The sequence below is a fragment of the Dipodomys merriami genome, unplaced genomic scaffold, assembly GCF_024711535.1.
Source record: "Dipodomys merriami isolate MVZ:Mamm:240054 unplaced genomic scaffold, mDipMer1.0.p SCAF_5, whole genome shotgun sequence".
Classification (NCBI taxonomy): Eukaryota; Metazoa; Chordata; class Mammalia; order Rodentia; family Heteromyidae; genus Dipodomys; species Dipodomys merriami.
This window is the reverse complement of record NW_027206068.1, coordinates 28,790,231-28,807,107: the sequence shown is the minus strand read 5'-3', so window position 1 is coordinate 28,807,107 and position 16,877 is coordinate 28,790,231. Positions and strand designations below refer to the sequence as shown.

The 16,877-nt window shown below is 38.0% G+C and overlaps 1 protein-coding gene across 1 annotated transcript in view; it reads right to left on the bottom strand.

Moving 5' to 3' along the window:
• The window catches only part of Reln (reelin), a 458,334-nt gene that overhangs the window by 39,177 nt on the left and 402,280 nt on the right, over positions 1-16,877 (bottom strand). Inside the window, exons 46-48 of the mRNA XM_069996300.1 lie at positions 15,690-15,858; positions 1,382-1,522; positions 38-215 (exon numbers count right to left, since the gene is read on the bottom strand). Of these exons, the coding sequence (XP_069852401.1) occupies positions 38-215; positions 1,382-1,522; positions 15,690-15,858 (488 nt within the window). The remainder of the gene's footprint in view (positions 1-37; positions 216-1,381; positions 1,523-15,689; positions 15,859-16,877) is intronic.

The following is a 16,877-nucleotide window of genomic DNA, read 5'->3' as shown; positions in this document are numbered from 1 at the left end:
GCATGCTCAAATGAATAAGCAACAGCGAAGTCCTCACCCCACTGAAATGGAGAGCCAGTCCTGAAGCCACAGCTCCACATACAGTACTCAGTTTCCCGCCGTTCACAGTTAGCCAGTTCTGGTTAGAGGGCGCTCGATTGAAGTTATCTTTGAGTTGGGTTGGAAGGGTGGTCTGGGGCTCATCGCAGTACAGGCCACCCCACTGCTCATCACAGCTGGGTGTCGAAGAAGACAAAGGGAGAGTCAACATTAAACAAAACCCTTGCAATTACGAAAGACAATTCCTTTTGCCAATCCAGGAAGATGAAAGGTTACTAATTTTTCCCCTTCCCAGTGATATAGGTTAGAAATAAGCTGTGAAGTAACTACATCTTAACTTTTCTCAAATAGTGACTTGGGATTACAAGTGGAGAGGAAGAAGAAACTTTTAAAGTTACCAAACCCTTATTTCTACATCACACAGTGCTGGATGGACGACAATTACAGCTGTCAAACAAAATTGGTGGGTGCAGCAGTTTATGAAGTTGTTTATCTTAATAGAGATATGGGCCAATTCGGAACTAAGAGGTCATGTTCCAAACAGCACAAGATGTCTGTGATAGTAAGTAACTACCATCTCTGACCATAGGCCTGGCCTCTGTGTTCAGGACAGCTGGGAATGAGCACAGGACAGTGAAGCTTGTTGGTCTTTAGGGTCATTCTTGATATTGGCTAAAATCATTGATCAAAGGAAAGATTCCCCATGTGGGTGGAGAAGGCCTTTGAAATCCCTATCAGCATCATCTTCTTTTATACTGCTCCATTAATGGTAAATCTTTGAAAATAAAGCTCAAGGGTTTAGAGTGTAAATGTGTGTGTATATACATGCAGATACACATTCATATGCATACATATATATTCATATATATATATACACATGCACATTTTGATTTTTCCAAAGATGCTTGAAGATATAATAGGCCTCTGTCAAATATGCCTGGTAATATTATTACACAAATTCAGACTTCAATGAGAAAATTATGAATGATGGATTAGTTTTGTTCAGAACATGCTGAACTACTGAACCTGTTTAGTAGTTTTGTTCAAGGATTAAAGTGTATCACAGAGACACAGAAGGGAAAACCTACAGTCAATTATAACTCAGCTTTCTCCCAACCAGCTAAGTTTTGTTTGGTTCATAATTTCCAAGCCAGAATAAAGATACAACAGCTATATGGATGACAGAGTTGATGAATTCAACTCTGCAGTTAGCTTAATCTCCTATTTCAGGAACAAGGTAAAAGCCAAAGTAACCTGGGAGTGACTTAAAAGCCACTCAAGAAAAATCTAGATGGAGTGCCATTTCAGAGCTTCTGACAAAAGGAAAGAATAGTGCACTTACACACAACTTCCTTGGGTGCACCGCCCGTGGCCACTGCACATGTCTATGCAACCATCCCCGATGTAGACATTATCTATTGCCCACGTCTGCTGCTTGTCAAAAGGAGCTGGTTGATGCCAGCGGAAACGAGTAGCTTGGGACCTTGGAAGAAGAAGAGAATTACAATGAAGGATGCAGTGGAAAAGAAAATATGTTCTATCACATTTGAACAAGGGCATAGAAGAGGGTAGCATAAAATCTGAGCTTTGCATTACAGTTCTGTGTGCCTTAGATTCTGTATCTTTCCCCAGAAGAATGATCCTTGCCTAACCTCTTCCCACTCCTATTCTGCAAAGAACCTCCACGATCTTAATAAACTTTGCAAAGTGGTCGGTAAAAGCAAACCCACACAACGGCAACCAATTCAATGTGGCATTTTGTCCCAGGGATCTTTCTGAGCTTTGCAGAAGTAGACTAAGTCAGAGACTAAAACTTCTTCAAATCCTGGAATTTTGTGTGGGAGCCACTGTGTGGTGCCACCTGGGCTGTCGCTAATTTGTATTATTAAGCTTGGAAAGGATGCCTGTCCTCCAGCAGTAGCAAACCCTTTGCATTCAACTTTCAAAGAGAATAGGAGCTGGATTTAACCTCCCTCTAGCTCCTAGAAAGATATTTTTGTGTAAGGGGCACACCTCAGGCAGCACTGGGAGAATTCTCCCAGTGAAAGCCTTATAGACAATGAGTGTAAAATAGTGAAACAGTGGAGAGAAGCAAAGGCTAGGCTTATCTTAATTGACTGCAAAATAAAATAGGTAAACCCAATACAGTTCTCTACTCCAGAAGCAGAAATACACCTTGTTCACAGTTTGAGTGTCAAATCAAATAAACACATTTTTAGAGGCACTAGATGGCAGTCAAATCCAAACAATACTTGAGGCCTAAGTGAATGACCCTTAAGGACTCATAAAGGAACTCATCAGTGTTTATTGATCCATACGTGGTTTGTGTTAAGCTTGTTAATCTTTCCTTGAGGAATATCTGTTTTAGGTAAGACAAAAGACTAAACAATTGCAAGGGTCTTGTATTTTCTAATTGAAAACATTTATATAAAGCTTGTCAAATAAAAAAGAAACTGGAGCTAATGTTTCACTGTAATTTCTGTGTACCCTGAGGTTCCATATATTCCAACTGACTCATCTCTGCCTAACTTTTCTCCATCACCTCTGTTGCATTTATTTTTTGTACTTTTTTTTTATTGGAACAATGCTGTACAGAGGGGTTACAGTTACATGAGCAAGGAAATGAGTACATTTCCTGTTGAGCATTGTTGCCTCCTCCTTTGTCTTCCCCCTACCATCCCTTCCTTCCCACCTCCACAACTAACCCCCCTCTCCGTTGCATTTAATGTAAACCCCAAACCTTCTTGGCCCACAGGTTTGGATAGGCTGGACCCTTTCCTCTCCTCCTTCATCCTGCCCACCATCTCTGGAGTTCTCAAAGCACACCAAATGCCTTACCCTCTTTCTGCATACATGCTTGTCTCCATGTTCTCTGTCTGTCTGTCCGTCCCTGTCATCTCTGTCTCTCTCTGGTTTATTCTTGTGTGTCTTTTGATATTGCAGAGGAAATGTCAGATCCTCACAGAAAATCTTTCTAACTTCTTTAAAAATGGTACTTGCTCCATGGTGTTCTCTCTCATAGCAAACTTTTTCCTTTCATGCATTTAGCTTAATTCTAGTTGTGCATTTACTGCATATTGACAGATATATCTCCACCTCAAAATACTAAGTTATAAAGAAACAAGCAAGGTTAATGATCTTTGTCTTAACATGGTACCTTTGATGTACAGCACCTAGTACTGAATAGAATTGTATATGGAATTGGTATCCAGGGACCACCATTTTTATAGTATGCAATGCTGTGAGGAGCCCCATACCCATCCCTTACTAGAGTCCTGCATCTCAGTTGGTCTGCTATTTGCTTATTTATTTGCTCATTTATTTATTTAAGTATCAGGGCCTCAGATTCTCAGCTTGCTTGCTTATGATTGGCACTCTACCAATTGAGCCTAACTTCTAATCTTGCATCTTCTGAAGATAAGGGTCTTAAGGACTTGTCTGCCAAGGCTGACTTTAAACCTCAGTCCTTTGATCGTAGTCTGGTGAGCAGCTAGGATTATAATATGAACAACAATTGCCCAGCAAATTATAGCATTTGTGTTGGCTGTGCTATTTTTGGGGGGGAAGGGGTCAGTCGTGGGGCTTGAACTCTGGGCCTGGGCGCTGTCCCTCAGCTCTTCAGCTCAAGGCTAGCATTCTACCACTTGAGCCACAGTGCCACTTCTGTTTTCCTGAGTGGTTTATTGGAGATAAGAGTCTCATTATCATATTATTGTTTGAGACAAGCAGAAAAGGTCAGATAAGTTGATGTTAGGCAAAATGAACCCCAAGATAAGTATACAAATGTTTTTGCTTTCATGCGATTGTTTCTAACATATTTATTTATTTTTTTAAAGAACTGTTCTTTTATTGATTGAGGTTTCAAGAGAGACTGCTTAAGTCTTATACAGTGTTTCAGATGAGATTGGTACTTAATGTGAAGAAGTGGATGAAACAAGAGGAAGAGACACTATTGGGCAAACTAGAAAAATTAGTGTTTTGTTTTTTTGTTTGCTTATGCTTGCCTCACTTAGTGCTCTGCCATTCATTTACATCACCAGGCCTCCTGTTTGCCTTGGGTAGTCCTTACTACTGTGTTGCCCTGTGTAGTAGCCTTTTGTTGTAGGGTCACAGAATTATATACACTTGGTTTGATAACTTAAAATCTTTGTATTTTTAACAGAGACAGGCTATTTTCACCAATTTATTTTATTTGTTTTAAGTCATTTTTAGGTCAGGCTCAGGTAATTGAAGAGCCTTTATGAGTAGTTTATATTGTCTAGATCCAAGGTATGCTGCAAATGCAGTCTGAAGTAAAATGGGAAATAACATTTTTCTAAAGACAGGCTTAGAAATCCTGATCCAGTAAGTTAAGATGTTTGCTTTATTTGGTAGCAGCGCTGATCTGTACCTGTACTCAAAGGTAAACTTACAAAACCTCTGTAAGCCACATTGGCTGTCAAAAATGGGATAACTGCCATTGGTAAGCCAGATGCCACTGGAGCCTTTGTAACATGCAAGACACGTCGAAAAAGACTATTAGCTATTAGACCACAAAAAGCAGCATTAAGTCCAACGTATGTTGATCCATATTCAAGGACATTCCAGGATTAGTATGCTACTTTGATTGTCTTCCTCTTTCTTTTCTACCTTAAATCTAGTCTCCAAAAGGCAGCTTTAACATTCATTAGAAAAACTAGTTGGATTGCATTTTCCTGCTTGAAATTCTTCAGTTTCTTATGTCCATTTTGTTTCTAACATATTTATAAGATGATTTCTTTGTTGCTTTGTATGTCCCTCCCCCACAGTATAACCCCTGCTTTCACCTTTTTTTATTATGAAAATACTGTACAGAGAGGTTACAATTACATGGGCAAGATAATGAGTACATTTCTTATCAAGCATTGTAGCCTCCTCCTTTGTTTCCCCTTCCCATCTCTTCCCCTTCCCATCCCTGCTTTCACTTTATTTGATGTTGGTATAATTTGTGGAGGGGAAGGGAAAAAAAAACAATCGTTTAAATAGGGATACAGGTGGACCCACTGCAACAATGAGATGTACAAATCGTTATGTTGAAAAACAAACTTTACAACTTTGGTGGGAGGGTAGGGGGATGGGAGAGAAGGGGGATAGGGGAGGGGGGGGAGATGGGAAGGAATGGGAAGGGGAAACAAAGGAGGAGGCAACAATGCTTGATAAGAAATGTACTCATTATCTTGCCCATGTAATTGTAACCCCTATTTTCACACACGCACACACACACACACACACACACACACACACACACACACACACAAGTCTCACTGACTTTCCTGTTTGGGATGGCTTTGAACAGTGATCCTCATATCTCAGTCTCCTAAGTAGTTAGGATGACAGGTATAAGCCACCGGCACCTGGCAAGTTCTGCTATTTTTTAATGAACTTATTAATAGCTATGTCTTTTTGTATTCAACAAAATTTTGTAAGTAATCTAGTAGAAAAAAACATTCTCATAATCCATAATTTCCTGGATCCTGATAAATCAGCATTTATATATTTCTTCATCTTCCTTTTAGACTATAGGCTTCTGAAGGGCAGGGAATATTTCTGTTTTCCTTCAGGGATCACTATTTTGTATCTTCAGTGCTTATAAACTTTCTCTATTCCCCTAGTATCGAACACATGGTTTGTCTCACCAAACCCCTTATTCCCTTGTAAAGTACAATTATGTAGTTTCCTGTTAGATTGCCTTCCTTATTTATCAGATGGGCCTTCATAAACATTTTCTAAAAGGATATTAAGTTGACATCATAATGATGCCTAGAAGTTAAAAAAAAGCTAACCTGTGAGTGGATGGGCAGGGACCTGAGTCCACAGTGTGGCAGGAACGGCTTGGGGGTTGTTGAAGGGGAAGAGTTTCCCAGCAGATGAGAGATGGCATGAGAAGCCTGGCAGTGGTAGCTTTTTGATCATTGATTCTGTTCAGTCACAGGGCCGATCAGCCACTGAACACAGAGGCTGTGCAGGCGATTTAAGAGCCGGGCACATTGCTGGAAGAGGCAGTCTTTTGTGGAGTCTTCTGACCCTGACTTTCAGTCTGTGCAACTCTCTGGAGTTCCACAGAAAAGGAAGCAGTGGGAGACCACATTCGTGAAGAACACACTAAGGTGAGAGCTGACCAATGTGGTAAGAAAACGAGGCCTCTAACTTGTACCAGTGAGTTCTATGTCCGTGATGAGTTACAGAATATACATAAAGAGGGGGGCTACCCTTGGTGATTTTTAACTATGTAATCCTCTCGAATGTGATGATTTATAATCCTATTAAAAGAAACCAGACTCAGTTATTCCTAACCACGTGCCCTTAAGACAGTGGATAGGTATCCAATATCATTTTATTTGTTTTTAAAAGTATACATTTTGTATTGTAAAGACACGGTACAGAGGGGCTACAGTTCCATGAGTAAGGTAATGAGTACATTTCCTATCAAGCAGTATTCAACATCATTTTATAAGAAGAAAACACACTAAAGGGAAAACTGGAATGTAAGTTCAGAATGAGAATGTAGGAGTTTTCTTTAACCTCCAAGTGTTTCAGTGAGACTGCTTCTTCCCAGCCCTGTCACAGCCTCCTGTGTGAAGGGGCCAAGTCACTTATGTTTATGTGCTGACACTTTCCCATCTGTAATCCTCGGCAACCATGACTTTCTGATTCACAGGGGTGTTGTGAAAATTAATTAGTTCATGTTTAGCAAGACCTACGAGTGTTGTGGTGTGCCCCTCTGCAGGCGTCATCGCTTATCATGAAGGTTCCTTGCAATGACGGCCACCACCAGCTGCTGCTTCTTAGTGACGGATAAAAAATGGGCCCCAGAGAAGATTTCTTAGTTTTACTTATCCTTGAAATCTCGCCTCTTGATTCTTTTCTGAATTTATAGCATTTCTTCCCCCATCTACAGTGCCACTGAAAGTGCTACATGAAAATGGTTTAACAAGTAAATGTCCACTGCTAAAATGGGTATTTAATTGTTAGAAAGGTACTTGCAATGATATAGCCTCTCCAGGCAACTTTTCCCTCTGCTGCCACACTGTTCAATAGATTTCAAATTACATGTCAGATTCTTTGTTTTTGTTATTCTGCAGGATGACTCCATCTACCTATCAAGTGTTAGTTGTCACCATAATTATCGTCATCATGAGAAAAAGCTCTTTGAAAGAAAGTATGCAATTAAAAAAATCTTTTTACTGTCTCTTGACATTTCCTTGATTCCCAAAAGTATGCATACAGTATCTATGCCTAGAAAACGTAGCTCTACTCCATCAATGAAAAAGATGAGGCTCAGTGAGCCAAGTCTCTCACTGATTTACTAAAAAAAAAAAAAGAGACAAGACACCATCTTTTTGTTAACTATTACTTTCTATTTCCATGCAGCAAATCCTTCAAAACATTATATCAACTTCTGAACTATCAGAGTTAGCAAAAGAAGAATTTAAATGAGCTATCCTACATGGCTTTTCTTTTACTCTTGGGATGTCAGAAAGGGAGAAATTTGGAACAATTCTAGTCCAGTGACTGTGGGATGTTGAGAAAAGTCAAATAACCTTTTTGTATCGTGGTCCTCATCTCCAAAAAGTAGGAAGATGGGTTTTGAAGTTAAGGAAAACTTAGGAGAATTTAAACTAATTGTATTGATTAGTATGCTGACTTGAAAAACAATCCTATGATATGTTATGTAAGATAGGAAGATCTGAATACTGAATATTGAATAAGAAATTACCACAAAATTTTAGGCACTAAAATTAACTGCATTAAAGATTTGTTGCTAAAAGTTTCTTCGAGTGACATATTTACAGTTGAAATGATGTCTGTTACTTGACTCAAAATAATAGGAGCATTAGTGAATAGTGCTATTTATGAACAAATGTTACCATGAAATAATTGCTAAAGTTAAGTAATGCAAATATGGATGCTTGGCAGACTCTTCTCTTTAGTTTTGTATATTTGGAAAGCTATGTACATATGACCATATAAGATGATGTTAAGTGAAACGAACCCCAAGATAGGGACACACCTTGTTTTTTCTTTCTTGCTATTGTTTTTAATGTATCTAAAATGTACTATGTGATTTTTTTTTGTTTCTCTTGTATGTTCTTCCCCCACTGTACAACTCCTGTTTTCACTGTATTTGATGTCAGTGCCCTGCATCTTGTATATACATTTTTCTGATTTGGGGAGGGGAAGGGAAAAAACAAAATGCTGAAACAAGGATACAGGCTGGCCCATTGTAACAATGAGATGTACAAGACACTATTTAGAAAATGAACTTTACAACTGGTGGGGGGGGGGGAGGAGGGTGTTGGGGATGTGGGAAGGGAAGGGATGGAAGGGAAAAACAAAGGAGGAAGTAACAATGCTCGATAGGAAATGTAGTCATTACCTTATTCATGTAATTGTAACCCCTCTGTACACTATTTTTACAATAAAAAACAAAAAAACTGTGAGCTGAAAAGTCTATAGTCTCTTTAAAATCACATTAAAATTTTATTTGATAATTACATGTAAGAAGGAATGACTCCCTTTTTTAAATTGTTTTTGGTCAGTTGTGGGGCTTGAGCTCAGGGCCTGGGCACTGTCCTTGAGCACTTTTAGCTCAATGCTAGTGCTCTACCACTTTGAGCCACAGCACCACTTTGGTTTTCTGTTGACTAATTGGAGATAAGTCTCATGTACTTTCCTGCCCAGGATAGCTTTGAACAGTGATCCACAGATCTCAGCCTCCTGAATAGTTAGGATTGCAGGCATGATCCATGGGCACCCAGCTATGGCTACCGTTTTAAGTAAAATATTTTATTATTTTTGCTGATATAGTGATATTCTAAGTAAGCCCACTGAAGCCTCAAATATATTGGCCCAGCCATCAAGTACAAGAAACTGCCACAAACTTATGAGATATTTTCTCAGTGAAGAATGGCTTTTATCTAGCCATTAAAGCAACTTTAAAATTCCTATATACCAACATTCAGAAAGTACAGTCAGATTTTGAATTCTGGTAAACCTTTAACAACAATATTGACCAATGATACAGTTTGCAGAAACTGCAAAAGAAGAAAAAAAAAGAGAAAAAAGAGAAAAAAGAGAGAAAAAAAGAAACTGCAAAAGATGCAGATGAATTTGTTTTGACATAGTGTCCAAAATATATTATTTGTGCGTGTGTATGCTGGTCCTGGGGCTTGAAGCTCAGGACCTGTGCTCTGTCCCTGAGTTTTTGTGCTCAATGGGGTTAGCACTCTACCACTTGAGCCAAAGATCCACATCCAGCTTTTTGTAGTCAACTGGAGATAAGAGTCTCAAGGATTTTCCTGCCTGGGCTCGCTTGGAACCATGATCCTCAGCTCTCAGCCTCCTGAGTAGCTAAGATTTCAGGTGTGAACCACCAGTGTTCACCTTATTAATAACATATTTCAATGTGTAAAATAATAAATAGACTCATGGCTTATACCAAACAAAATTATTTTACTGCATTCAGTGGTTCTGAAAGACCAGCAAGTAATTGTAAAAATAATAGCAAGATGTTTGAATATCAAAGTGAAGCATGAGAAAAAAATATGAAAGAGAAGTCTAATACATCTTTGGCTTTGTGTTGGGGCTTGAACTCAGGGCTTTAGCACTGGCCCTTAGCTTAACTAGTGCTCTAGCACTTGAGCCATAACTCTACTTCTGGCTTTTTGCTTGTTAATTGGAGATAAGCGTCTCATGGATTTTCCCGCCCAAGCAAGTTTCAAACTATGATCCTCAGATTTCAGCATTTTGCCTAGCTAGATTTACAGGCATGGGCCACCAATTCCCAACTTGAAAGATATCTCAAAGAAAATATTCAATAATGCAAATATTTATTAAGAAATGCCTTTCAAAACATGTTCTTGTATTAGAAGTAATCATAGACCAAACTAAAAAGTATCAGGGCAAATACAGGGATTCACCTTAAAAATTGAACTGGCAATTTATCTTAAATGTTTGAGGAATCTAGTAAATATGAAGTTTGTTTATTTGGTTTTCATAGAATGAATTGCTTTCTTTGCTTACAGTTATAAAACATGAAATTTCATCGAAGATATATCCTCTTTGTCTAAATTTATTTACCTGCAAAAAAGTATACTGTTCTCCTTCACTCTTATTTCATCATCCCACTTCTATAATCTCATACTTTCTTGTGCATACCACCTTTCCTTGGAACTTCCAGCAAACATTAAATAGCTTCCAGGTTGTGGTTAAAAACCAACCATCTTCCAAACTTCTGGGGTTAATCTTTAAAGAAGGTGATATCAGCTAGGTCATTAGAGCCAGTGGGAATGGATCCTCCTCAAATAGTGACTTAAAATAGTCAAGTCACACCTGAGCCTTACAGAAGCCACTAACCTCCACTCTTTCTCGGTGGATTTGAGTTACCTGTCCTGCCACTGACTCATTTGGCTTCTTCCAGAGCCACTTGAGCCATTTGTGGTTTTTAGGCCTAGGTTAGCAAAGAAGAGGAGGCAGACTCTGATTAGGAGGTAGGAAATTGATTTTGGCATGTTCTTATGTTCTTTTTTAGTCTTTCTCAAGAATTCTTGGCTCTCTTCCATTTTCATTTCTCCTAGGACCACATGTCTTAGGCCAGCAATACAGATGCATTACTAATAGAGTGGTTAAGGCCATGGGCTCTTGGGCCAAGACAAGCTATATTTATTTCTAGTATCTTACTAAAATCCTTTTTTGAAGGTCATTGATTATCTCCTAACCAAAATATCTAATAGATAATGTTGTGGAACTTTTTTATTCCCTCTTTTCTATCCTGCCTTAAAAATCTCATACTTAATTTCCAGAAACTATGTTATTTGAACTCTTCTGTCTTTTGGATTGAGCTCTCTAAGTTCTTTGAAAGGCATTTCCACTTGAACTTTTAACTTGAGCATGGTATCTGAGCTTATGTGTTCAGGCAAGCAATCTATCATTTGAGCCACAGCTCCACTTCTGGCTTTTTGGTGATTAATTGGAGATTAAGAGTCTCATAGAGTTTCCTGCCCAGACTGATTTTGCACTATGATCCTCAGATCTCAGTCTCCTGAGTGGCAAGGACTACAGGTATGAGCCATCAATGGCTGACATGTGGATGTAATTTTTATAGCATAATTGATCACTCCTGTGCTCATGCTTCCAACATTCAGCATTTCTTGGGCTTCAATTTTCTTATCTCCATCAAATGGCTATTTCCACATGCACTACTAGCCATGATGTTTAATTAGGCATCATTTGATTACACTTGCTATATTGTCCCCTTCTCACTAATGTGCCAGGCTTCAAACTTGAATGTTATCTCTGTATGTTCATAACAGCAAAGTTAGTTTCTAAGTTTTACCAATTCTTTTTGTGAAATTACCTGTAATGAACATCTCATCACCCCCATGTTATCGTTATCTGTAGCCCAGACTCTTCTTGTTTCTCTATAGGTCATTTTTACAACAACGTCACCATCTTTGCTTGAGTCTTTCTGTTCTCATCATCATCATTATTATTTTTTTGAAGAATATTTCCAGTTCACTTTTTTCTACAAATCTAAACTGGCCTTTCTTGCTTCAATGCTTGCTACAAGTTAACCCAATTCTCCTGACCAGCAACTTCCCACAGCTTTTAAATATGTGCCTTCTGTTTTAACAAGCAAAACTTATGTTTCTCCCAGGTTTGTGTCCTGGTTCATTTACTTCCCTATTAGAATGCTCTTCCCTTTATCCACCTACCTACCTTTCCAGGCCAGGGCTCATTTCTTCCACAAAACCCTCTCTAACTCTATCTCAACATCTATAAAATTTCTAGACTCTTCTTCAGTGAGGCTTTAAATGATAAAACATTGTGAATAATCTTAAAGTTGCTTCTCAAGTATACATTTTATTTTCTTCCAACATGTTTTAACCTTTTCCAGAGCAAGAAGTTAAGACTGTGTGACATGACTATGGGCTCAAAGTTACTAGGTGTGAAGTAGATATATATGTGTACCCCAGACTGCTTGAGTTTTTAACATGTCAATGCCCAAGGCAGAGTGTGGCGTATCTTGTGTTTAGGTTCAGCTTTCTCTTCCCTGTGAAAGGCACCAACACCCATTCTACAGCTCAAGAGACTGGGGAGTCATCTTCAACACTGTTCCCTCAGCCTTCATATCCGCTTCATCACCAAGCTCAGTCAATTGAATTTCTCCACTTCTCTTCCTATGCACTGCTGGCACTTCAGTTTAGAATATCATAGTTTCTGCCCATTCAGGAGTCTTGTTACTCTTATTCTAATTTATTTTCTACTTAGAATATTCTTTTCTATGCAGATATGATCATGTCTCCTTATTCTGGGACAGGAAGGCTCTAACGGGCTTTTTAGTGTCCCTGGAATAAATCCCCAAAACATTACTTTAATATAACTTACTTTTCATGGTCTGACACTACCTCACACTTCGTGCTGCTCCTTCTCTCTGTGCATCTGATCCATATGTTTAGTATCTCAACTATACCCATTTCCCTACCGACCAATATCTTTGCCTGAATATTCTTTTTTTGTAGAGGCCAGTTGTGGGGCTTGAACTCAGGGCCTGAGCTATCCCAAAGCTTTTCACTCAATGCTAGTGCTCTCCCACTATGAGCCATAGCACCACTCCTGGTTTTCTGATGGTTATTTGGAGATAAGAGTTTCACGGACTTTCCTGCCAGGGCTGGCTTTTGAACAGTGATCATCAGATCTGAGCCTCCTGAGTAGCTAGGCTTACCGGCATGAACTACTGGTACCTGAAATATTCTTACTCCTTACTTAGTTAATTCTTTTTCATCTTCCTATCTTTTGTTACCCCCTCCCAAAGAAATAGTTCTTTAGGCTTCTTGACCAAGTCGAAGCTTTTAATAATATCCAATCTCTCCACATAATCGGAAGCTTTTCGAGACAGGGAAAAATTCAGCCTCCAATAAGACCTGAGCATAATTCAACAATTCAAAAATATTTTAAATGATTGACTAATTGAGTAATTGTTATTGCTAGGTTAGCCTTTTTAGATGGCGAATGCTCTGATGCTTATTTGTAAATAAACAACTTGCTCATACTCATCACCTTTGTGTCATCATATGGTCAGTGAGTAGACAATGCTGCAGTTGTCACTAGGTTAATCCTAACTCCATAGCACACATTCTTATTTATTTTATTTTTTATTTTTCTTCTGGTCCTGGGGCTTGAATGCATGTCTGGGCCCTGTGCCTAAGCTACTTTGCTTAAGTCTAGCATTCTACCAAATGAGCCATAGTTCTACTTCTAGCTTTTCTCCTAGTTAACTGGACCTTGTAGAATTCCACTGTAAATCCATCTGGTCCTGAGCTTTTCTTAGATGGGAGGTCTCATTGCTGTTTCTATTTCAATGCTTGATATGGGCCTGTTAAGTTGGTTTAACTCATCTTGCCAGGGGTGGCTTAGGATTATAGATGTGATCCACTGGCACCCGGTGTTAGCACACATCTTTAAGTCATCTCAGTGTCTTGTTTGTTTACAGCAAAGAACTGGAAACTGGAATCTTCAATTCTGGCTTGACAGACCACATAAATGTTAATAATCTTTCCAGACACTGAGTTTAACTTCTTTTTTTTTCTGAAGTTGAGGATAAAACAAAAAGGCTTGTGTGTTATTAGATAAGTGTTCTACTAATGAGCTACATCCCCAGCCCTAGTAAGTTTAACTTAGAACAAAAAAATATCATATTTAACAATTAACTAGATTAAGAGTAGACATAGGATGGATATGTCAATTTGTGTTTGAGACAAAGTGCTCTGAGACTGGAATGTTGCTCCAATGACCTTTAGCATATGGCTGAGCATGAGAAGCAGGTCAGTCTTGAGTTCCATTCATTCACATTTCATTCACATTTTTTTCTGAATTACCCAGAGCACTTTGTTATGAGACACTGTCACCAATAAGACATTGTGTAACATGAGCCTTGAGAAAATAGAAAACAAAGTGTGTATTTTTCAATATGATAACAGGAGGAGAGAGATGCTCATCAGATTTTTCAAATATCTTGTGGAAGGATTGAAATCCTTGTGGGTAGTGCAAGAAACAATTAAAAGATAGATTAAAATATGCAGAATAATTACTTTTCTTGAGTAAAAGACTCAAGGGTATAATGAGTAGCCGGAGTAAATCTTAGAATGTTGCTTATTTGCAAAATGTTGCCAAGTAGCTGGGTAATAATTCATAGAATTCATAAAGACTTAAAAGACTGCTGTCTTAATGGATTTTTTTCTATTTTACTTATTAAGATCACCTTAATAATTCATGTACAGCAATACTGTTAACGAGCAACAAAATCTCACGTATTTCATTTAAACTTGGCAACTCTGCTGACAGTTAATATAGTCTCATACCTCTGAGCCAGCAATTGTAAAACAGCCCTTGGCTGTTAGTAACTGAAACTATCCCATTTATGATAATCCTAAGAAAAGTTATGTCCTAGATGAATGGTTGGATTTTATGGTCATTTACTAGGAAGATTTACTCGTCCTTCATTTGTAGGGAGTGACAGGACAATGAGCCCAAACTCGAACTCTTGTTTACACGCTGTGTGGGTTGCTTTGCTTCTCTGTTAATGGCAGCAACTGATCATTGTTTTCTTGGAAGAAAGAGGAGTTTCTATCAAGAGTTTAACGCTTTCCTATGATTATACCTGCTTTAGATAGTAAAAGTTATATAACACAATTCTATTAGTTAAAGTAATCCTTCACTCAAATAGGAATCTGAATGCACAGATCATTTAGATTCAACTTCTTCTTCTTCTTTTTTTTGTACTGGTCCTGGCTTTTGATCAAGATGGTATCCCTGAGCTTTTTTTTCTAAGGGCTAGTATTCTACCACTTGAGCCACTTTTGGAGGAAGAGAGAGAGAAGGAGAGAGAGAGGGGGCGGCGATGGAGGGAGGAATGGAAGGAGGGAGGGAGAATTGTCTGGGTTGGCTTTGAACTGTGATCCTCAGATCTCAGCCTCCCAAATAGCTAGGATTACAGGCCTGAGCCATTGGTACCTGGTTTAGATTCAACTTTAATACCAGCATTTACCAGGCAACAGGCAACTTTTTTCCTTAACATAAAGTGGTTCAATAGCTTTTCCACACAACAGAGTGTCCCAGGTGATAATTCTTAAGATACTGTTCAAAATGAAATTTCAAGGGCATATGCTAATGTTAACACATTTATTTGCTATATCCTGTTATATGAAATCATTCACTACTAAGTTCACAGCAAAATAGTCTCTATTTAAATTTATTCTATATCCAATGGACTTGTATTAAATGACTTGTTCTTGGATCTCTAAATTAACTTGGAGAAGCTAAATATACATACACATTTACCATATATATGGTGTATATATATATATATATATATATACTTATATGTATATATATATAGTATGTGTATGTATGTATATATAGCATTAAAAGTCATAAAAATACTGCATTTTTGAAAACAATGAACAATGTCATCAAAAGAATCTGGCCCCCACTTTTATTAAAATAGCTTTAATAATTCGTACATGGAAATGTTATGAATAATTAACAATCTCACATATCTCTTTTAAGCTTGCTGTAAAAAACCTTGATCAAATTCAATCAATTTGGGTTGACTGCATGTGAAGACTTCCTACCTTGTATAAGGAGGGAGAGGCAGAGTAATTCTGGTCCACTTGTTGAATGTATCTGATACCAGGATCCGCTGGAGGTGGTAGCGACTGCATTCAACATTGGTGGGAAGACAGTCCCTTACCAATGAGTGCCATGACAGTCCGAGATCCACTGAGTATTCCAATTCAATAGCTGCAACAGGAAGCAGTATATTGTGAATATCATACAGTAACCACATGTCTGCAGAACCAGGAATCAGAGTTACTTATTGTATTTCTGTATATTTTAATTTTTTATGTCAATTTGTTTTTTCCTATATTAATGATTCCTACTTTGCTTTTTCAGCTGTAAATTGTTATTTACTGATTTTTGATTTCCATATTGAAACACTTTTAAGGAGATATGATCAAGTGAAACATAAAGTAACTTTTCCTGAGTCACTTGTTAAAATAAAACCTTTTAGAATAATCACTTCATATTTTTAACGTGAATAGGTACACATTTTATATATAATAATAAAATACATTAAAATATTTTAAGTGCTGTATACTCAAACATAATAATTACAGATGTATTGGAATGATTAACACACAGGGATTATATCAATTATATAATTTAGTATTTTGTGTGTGTCGCCAGCCCTGAGTCTTAAACTCAGGGCCTAGATGCTGTCCCTTAGCTGTTTTGCTCAAAGCTGGTGCTCCACCACTTGAACCATAGCTCCACTCTTTTGGTGCTTAATTGGAGATAAGAGTCTCATAGACTGTCCTGACTGGGTGAGCTTTGAACTTTGATCCTCAGAACTTAGCTTCCTGAGTAGCTAGGATTACAGGTGTGAGCCATTAGTGCGTGGTCAATTATATATCTTTTTTTTTTTTAATGTCAGTCAGGGGCTTGAACTCTGGGCATGGGTACTGTCCCTGAGCTCTTCAGCTCCAAGCAAGTTCTCTACCACTTAAGCCACAGCACCACTTCCTTAATTATAGATATTAATGATCAATTATATTTAAGTACTTACAAAACTGAACAGCCCTCTCAAAATTATTATATAAGCTATTACTTATTTATAAAAGAAATTTTCATGAGTATATGTTTTAAAAATAAGTTTACATTCAACAAATTAGAATCTAAAAAAACCACAGAAAGAATCAACAAACAAAGAGTTGGTTCTTCAAAAAAATTAACAAAATTGACAGGCCCTTAACAAATCT